Source organism: Daucus carota, chromosome 7, assembly GCF_001625215.2.
Source record: "Daucus carota subsp. sativus chromosome 7, DH1 v3.0, whole genome shotgun sequence".
NCBI lineage: Eukaryota > Viridiplantae > Streptophyta > Magnoliopsida > Apiales > Apiaceae > Daucus > Daucus carota.
Genome location: NC_030387.2, coordinates 38,182,441 through 38,190,101, shown reverse-complemented (window position 1 = coordinate 38,190,101; position 7,661 = coordinate 38,182,441). Strand labels below are relative to the sequence as shown.

Below are 7,661 nucleotides of genomic sequence, written 5' to 3'. Positions count from 1 at the left end.
TTGCAAGAAAAACTTCGATATAACGTTTTTGGAGTCACGTAACTGATCACGCTCCAACAAAATTTAGGCGGCCACAACCAAAAGTATACTGGATTTTAAGCTTATCCAGATAACATTATAGGACTTTCTAAATATTATCAAAACTCTCACCAATCTGTGCAAATTCGCAATTTAGACGTAAATAGATCAAATCAACTATTTGATATCTACTATCTTCAGATAGCTGCTTTGTCAGTGACAGTGGTGGATGCTGCTGACTCCCCCGCTTTGGTGATGGTGGATGATGCTGTCATTTTGGGTACTGCTGTGGAGGTTGCTGTCATGTCAGGCACTGCCTTGGAGGTTGCTGACTCCTCGGCTTCAACAAGTTTGTGGAGTCTTGCTTGAAGGACTCTAACTCTATCTTCAGTCCGCCGAAGTTTTCTCCACCTATAGGTAGTCCAAAGGCCAAAACCAACGTATACAACCGCATATGATGCCCATACATAGGGATACGTTTCTGCATTTTCCTTGAGCCTCCTGTAGTGGTGGTCTATCCAGCCAACAGGGCCAGCAGCCGAAGGGCCCGGTTGTTGCTGGTTGCTATCTGCAGCCTGCTGGTTATTTGCAGGCTGCTGCTCACTCGAAGGATTCTGCAGAGTGGACATGTCTACAAATTCTGACGACTTAACCCGTAATCGATTTTTTCAATACTCTCTTGTTCGCTAGACTGCAGGTTAAGATTAAAATCAGCAACTCTGACTGCAAAATACATTAAACAGCCACAATTAACCATTTAACAGCATCAGATTCAGCCTCATCAGCCCCAAATTACAACTTCAAAACTCACTTGTTTTTCCAAAATTACAATTTCATATTCCAAAACATGCATCACACAATATCGAGATACAAAATGCACATACAACATAAAACTAACACAAAACAATGACCCCAAAAAACGCGTCACAAAGCTCAAGCTCATCCGCGGCTACACAGATATTCCAGCCACTACGCAAGTCACTCCCAACACACCGCAACACGCAACAACAATCACAACCAATTCAATAATTACTTTCTAACAAACATACATTTATCGCAATCTGGCTAGCAAAATGATTACGAGCTTCACAATGAAACATCAACAATTTATTCAATTATCAAGAAATCACTTTCGATAACCTACCACATCATAATAACAATTTATCAGTCACGTTTAAATCAACAACAGCTTCATTTCTTAAATTTATAATACTAAATTCATAAGCTAATTGAAAAAAGTAGGAGCGCACATATATATATATATATATATATATATATATATATATATATATATATAAATGATATATATACAAGTGAGAATTGTGTATGTATATACCTGTGATTTGTTAGGAGAACATTGACGAGAGAGATCCAGGGTTAGTTTCTAGTCACAAATATCAAAACCCAATGAGGAAGAAATTAGGGGTTTAGTCTGGCGGCCTAGCTAAACGATGCCGTTTGATCTATTACCTAAGTGAAGATTATAAAACTAAAAATGCACAAAATCAAAGAAAATACTTATAAACTACACTCTTGATTTCAAAATAATTATTTTGATTTGACTTTCCACGTTATCAAATTTTAACCACTAATTAAAAAATTTATAAAATTAAATTAATTAGAATTTTTATTATCATAATATATATTTGACTAATTTAAATTTTAAATTTTATCATTAAATATTGATGAAAAATAATCAACGGTCAATATGACAAATTAAATAAGATTATTATTAAAAGTTCAAGAGTACAATATTTTCTTTATTTAAATTATACTTTTAGTTTATTATCTTCATCTAAAAATAGATAAACATACTTAAAACGAAATTATAACAATTATTTAATATTTTTGTCGCTCCTTGCTTAAAATGTATTGGAAGTCGATTTTGTAAATTATCTATGAATATAATTGGAAACCTTGATTAGAACAGATTGAATTTAGAATGTAAAAATAGAAATGAGCAGCTCAAGTCTCATGACAAAATGTAACCAATTCATATGGATTGGAACTATTATTAATCATAACTCGCTGTACTTAAAATCAATTTGCTAGCTTGGAATTCTGGTGAGGCAGCCCGTAATCTTCATAGGAAGAATCGCGGTACATCTCCAAGTCCACTTGTGCTCTCATCACAGCTGCTAAACAGAGCTCCTTCTTCCACTCTTCCACGTGTGGCGATCCAGCAAAATCCGCATATTTATCACAGTACTGCAACATGGACACACACATGAACTGCATTAACCAAATTTTTTATTTCAAATAAAACTCGCATTTTCTGCAACTTTTGAACTCAAAAATACCTCAAAATCACCGATGTCGTGGGTGCTATGTTTTGGTATACCGGCAACGTCCATTTCACGGTAAAACTCCTTGATGGATTGCATCATATCGTCCTGTGATGGCAAGGTTAGTTTTCCCGACAACAGCTGAGCTATCCATCTTGCTTGGGACTCGAAGAATGGGAATCCTATAATCTGCATAAGGCTAGCTAGCGTTACTCGTGATATTCTTTGGATCACTACATTTCGGATTTTGAAGGGTGGCTTAGTGCTTTCCTGGTACTCCCTCCGTCCCATTTAATAGGTATAGTTTGGGACGGAGGGTTCTACATGCATTTTAAGGCTTCTATATTGTTTAGAAATAAAATTTTTAAAACATAAGTTATAGAACTATAAATTTATAGAAGTCTTAAAACGTGTGTTAAACAATGCAAAAAAAACTGTATAGAATCAGATGAGACAGAGGGAGTATGTACCCTTGTCGGAATTCCCATAAAGGAGAGGGAAGGGGCAACTGATGGAGGGAAAGTGTGCTCGTACAGTGGTCCAACTCTTCCATCATCGATTGTGATTATTTCTTTGCTGTCAAGGAATGGCAATGTATATTGATACCTGCAGCCATCATAACACTTACATGAAGATACAGAATTTTAAATTGCCCTTCAAGTATAGGAAACATGTTGATTACTTACCCAGTGCAGTATATGATTGTATCTGCAGTTAAGCAAGAACCGTCTACAAACACCACGCGACCATCCTCATGCAGAGAGTCTATCTGCATTACAGAATATGTTGCCACAATTAGTATGGGAATCTAAACTAATAAGCCATGAAGTTTGAATTATTCGTTATTCACCTCGGGATGAAGGTGTAAGCTATCGTGCTTGGAAATGACTTTTGATAGCCCCTCACATATGTCAAGTGATTTGGAACTCAAATGAACCTCCTTTGCCACTTGCAAAAGCTCCATTGCAATGTCTTGCCCACTAAATGAATTTCCCACCACTACCACCACCTAATTACAAGTCAAGTAGGGTCTTTAAATTCCAAAACCTTGAAATCGTGTGAAATATATATAATATAATATGATATGTCTGAAACATAAACTATATGTCTGATGGTGGCGAAGTCAGAATTCTGAAATAGTCGGGACTAAATAGTAGATTGCTGAATTGTGAAGGTCGATCAGATATTTACTAATTTTTAACTAAAAATCATGACTCATAAAAAAAAATTCATCAGTTCCGCTTCTAGTGTCTAATAAGTAATAAGAAATGACTACACAAGTACCACTATTTTTACCCTCGTGATTGATTGATCTTAAGAGAATCTGTGTGCTAAAACTTAAATCTCAACAACAATACTTAAGCACGACAAATATATCACATCATCTGCTCACCTCATCACGGAATGGCTCTGGAACTCTATAGACGTGACTATGCAGATGCTTTCTCGTCCATCCATCAATTCCTAATTTATAAAAATATAAGCAACTTGAAATTAATCAACTGAGATTAAAGACTTGCATACATTTGATCAATACGAAGCACACACCTTTAATAGGAGGCAATCTAGGGTGAGAATAATGACCAGTAGCCACAACCACAGCATCAAACTCCTCTTCCAACACCTCTTCATTCTTAATATCAATACTTTTAACCACCCAAATCAAATCTTTACCAAATTGGTCCCCATAGTTTAACATTCTTACATTTTCCACCCTGGTGCTAAACCTGATGAATTCCCTCAACTCGAAACATTCACAAAAATCCTGCAAATACAACAACAGTTCCCTGTGCCCCGGAAAACTCCTCATGTCTCTTCCATCTTTCACCAAAACCGGAAAATCACTGAACCCCATCGTCTCCCTAGGCGACTGCAGCCTCAACGAATCGTACACACTACTATGAACTTTTAACGTAGTACATTTCCCTAGCGGATCTTCAGCCTCAACATGAGGATCATACAGCCATTGTCCTCCAACATCATGATTTTGTTCAATAACCACCACCTTGTGGCCTTCCTTTCTCAGCTCTCTAGCTGCCACTAGCCCCGACGGTCCAGCTCCGATAACACACACATTTTTTGTCAGATAGCTTTCGGCCACCATGCTGAGAACTAAATTTTTTTCGAAAAACTAAGTCCCAAGCAGGCCGGCTAAGCTCTGTTCGGAAACTAAAAATGAGGTCACTGAACCTCTGCAGTAGTTGAATTCAACTTTTTATATATCAAAAAAAATGTACCACGTTCTTGAATAATTTAGTATAATCAGTTAAAATATACAACCGACGGCTAAAAAAATCGTACACATTAGAAAAATAAATACACTATAATAAGCTTCAAGAATTTTGGGTCCATGAATTTGGGACAATAGATGCCCCAATAACAGCCGGCTGGGATAAGCAGAGAGCAAATAATAATTCGAATGCAGTTCCAAGTGGTGGGAAAGAGTAGGATACAAACAACAAAGGTCCCAATTTATTAGAAACTGAACAGAACATTTAAAAGAAAAAACACAGTATGTCTAGTACTACAACCACCGAGAGTAAAGTTAAATGATTGTGCATGTCGGCTTTGCTTCTTTGGCCTGATTTATAAATCACAATCATTTTATTCATAATGTTTGTGCAAGAAATTTATAAGCCAAACGTATAAACAGTTTTACAGAAAGCACAAATCAGTTCCAGGGCTGGAGGACGTTGTGGCGATTTAAATGGCGAAGCGGTTAAGTGGAATTTTATACGGGTCAGTAAGCGTATTGATAATATATATTTGAATATTTAATAATAATATTAATATATTTTAAAATAATATTATGTTATGATAAAAATATATAATATTCTTAATAAAGTATATATTTAAATTTTTTAATATAATTGTAATTATATTAAAAAATTAATATTATAAATTGAACAATTAAAAAGTCAATATCATTTTGACAACTTATTCCATTTAACAACCGGTTAATTTGTCTAATAGTTTACTTAATTTCTACTTAATCATTCTCCTAGTACAAAATCGAAGTGTTGTACACCCATGTTCTGTCGCTTGATACGTTTTTAGAACACCATTTATAAGTTGGAATCTAAGAGGTTGAAAATCCTAACTTCTTTTGATTACTTTATTAATTTGATTTCATAAAAATATACAAGATCACTTTAAAATATGATCTATAATTTCTTATTGTATTAATTATTTTTGTAGCTAATAAGTTTTAAATATAAAAAGATTATCCAAACACATAAATTACAAATTATTTTTCACTCTTACAAGTAATATCTCACTTATCTATACTATACTATAATAAGTCAACATGGGTATAATTTGTAGTCCAATGTTTTAGTTATATTTTTTGGTTTGGTACTCTCCTTTTGGTACTACAAGTCTACAAATGTGGAGTCCAATGTTTTAGTTATATTTTTTGGTTTGGTACTCTCCTTTTGGTACTACAAGTCTACAAATGTGGAGTCTATTAGTATTATATTGTTAAACAGTTTCAAATACTAAAAACACTCATAACAATCCATTATCATACAATATTTCATTAAAAAAATTATAATGATGTTTTTTTTTTTTGAGTAAGAAATTATAGAGTTAAGTTCCATGTAGTCCACATATTTACTGTAGTATCGTAGACCACGTATGTTCTGCAACTATAAAATAGCATAAAAACATTGCAAATATATGAAACTTGTTATTTTGTGAAATACATTATATAAATATTACTATTTCATGAAAAATATTGAAAATCATTTATGTTCGACAAGTAGAACGCATATGTTCTGTAATATGTAAATATGTTCTGCAAACTTAACATGTTTTGCAGAATAATGTGTTTTTCACTATTTAACTTGTAGAATGTTTAAGACTGTCAAAATTTTTAACAAAATAATAATGTTTATAGAACATGATTTGCAAAATAACACATTTTGCAATGTTTTTATGTCATTCTATAGTTGCAGAACATACGTGGTCTACGGTACTGCAGTAAATATGTGGACTACATGGAACTTTGTTCAGAAATTATAATAATGTTATAAATAAAATAATAAATATACAATTTTGAATATCTTCTTTTAACAAGAACCTTCATATAACTTTTTTTAACTTTAACGTGTTCTATTTCAATATAAACACGAACCATTACATAACCCTTTCTAACTCTAATATTAAAAGTTATTGTTGTCAAGAAAACCAAGATTACAAAATTACCTTGAAATTCAATTGATTAGAGTACTCAATCTTTCAAAGGTATTACACGATCGACTATGTTTGGAAAAGATTTGACTTTTGTGATTTTTTTTTATTTTTAAATCTACGTGTACTAAATTCGGATTAAATGTACTGAAATCCTAATATATATATATATATATATATATATATATATATATATATATATAGTCAATTGAATAATATAATTTAATTAAAATTCAATCCACTAATACTAAAATACTAATAAAATGATGTTAAAATTTAAATTATAATAATAAATTACGAACTATATACCTGCCCGTGCTTCGCACGGGTTAAAGGCTAGTAAGCATAAACAGTTAAGTCGGATGACCTTATATTTTGTTATAAATTTATCTTATATTTCGAGTATCTCACTTTCTTAAATATAAATATAATTTTTCAAAATAACTTCACATCAAGTACTATATTACATTCATTTTTCGTTATAGTAAAAATTATATTATCTAACTTCTGTTTTATAGAATAAATTATGATAATATTTTATTTCCGTAAAATATATAAAATACAAATAATAATTGTTAATTTTTTTTCCCATAACACAGGCACAAAGCACAGCAGTGAACTTGCTGTGAAAGCAATACAAATTACATAGCCCAGCACTCAACTGACTCCGATACATTGCTATCGGAAACAGAATACTGCTCTGAGGAAAGTAACACTCCTGTCAATTTGTTAAAAAAACATCGACAAGGTTGCATATTTATCACATTTGCTTAGAAAAGTTTACTGCATGGTGAGCTAATATGTTTTGCTAATTTATACAAAGTAACCAATGATCGACTATATTAAAAATTCAAATGCTATTACATTTTTAGAATTATCATAAATGAAATTTATTATTTTAATATGATATTTCAAAATCAAATTCTATTTGGAATCAGATATTTCAGAATTAGATTCGTATTTAGCTAAGATTGAGATGACTATATATATACTTGCAGAGTTATAAAAAAACAGGAATCTAAGATAATCGGTGAAGTCACGGAACAAAGATTAATTAAAAATTAATTGGATTGGTCGGAGATTAATCGGATTGATCAGAATTAATCGAAAATTTAATCAGTTCGACGAGTTACGATATAAAGATGATTAATCGCGATTATTCATTAC

At 32.4% G+C, this 7,661-nt stretch overlaps 2 protein-coding genes across 3 annotated transcripts; both read right to left on the bottom strand.

Moving 5' to 3' along the window:
* On the bottom strand, positions 1–1,482 carry LOC108195187 (uncharacterized). Of its 2 annotated transcripts, none has more exons than XM_017362139.2 (2): positions 1,355–1,482; positions 1–709 (listed from the first exon to the last, which is right to left on the bottom strand). In XM_017362139.2, exon 2 carries the CDS (start codon positions 645–647, stop codon positions 216–218), a length of 432 nt encoding a protein of 143 aa, XP_017217628.1. In that variant the 5' UTR covers positions 648–709; positions 1,355–1,482; the 3' UTR covers positions 1–215. The 2 variants fall into 2 exon arrangements, with proteins under 2 accessions (XP_017217628.1, XP_017217629.1); XM_017362140.2 differs by having other exon boundaries at positions 1–741; positions 1,355–1,461.
* Positions 1,483–1,949: 467 nt separating this feature from the next.
* LOC108195564 (flavin-containing monooxygenase FMO GS-OX-like 8) lies at positions 1,950–4,498 on the bottom strand. Its single transcript, XM_017362541.2, has 7 exons — positions 3,852–4,498; positions 3,697–3,767; positions 3,154–3,312; positions 2,990–3,072; positions 2,774–2,909; positions 2,319–2,492; positions 1,950–2,226 (listed from the first exon to the last, which is right to left on the bottom strand). Exons 1-7 carry the CDS (start codon positions 4,405–4,407, stop codon positions 2,059–2,061), a joined length of 1,347 nt encoding a protein of 448 aa, XP_017218030.1. The 5' UTR covers positions 4,408–4,498; the 3' UTR covers positions 1,950–2,058.
* Positions 4,499–7,661: the final 3,163 nt, after the last annotated feature.

Bases quoted from the DNA above. Each gene is read 5' to 3' on its own strand.
- LOC108195564 (XM_017362541.2), bottom strand. From the start codon at position 4,407: ATGGTGGCCGAAAGCTATCTGACAAAAAATGTGTGTGTTATCGGAGCT. The intron at 2,910-2,989 runs GTAAGTAATCAA...TGATGGCTGCAG, and splicing joins ACAATCATATACTGCACTGG to GTATCAATATACATTGCCAT. The intron at 2,493-2,773 runs GTACATACTCCC...AGCCTTATGCAG, and splicing joins TTATGGGAATTCCGACAAGG to ATTATAGGATTCCCATTCTT.
- LOC108195187 (XM_017362139.2), bottom strand. From the start codon at position 647: ATGTCCACTCTGCAGAATCCTTCGAGTGAGCAGCAGCCTGCAAATAAC.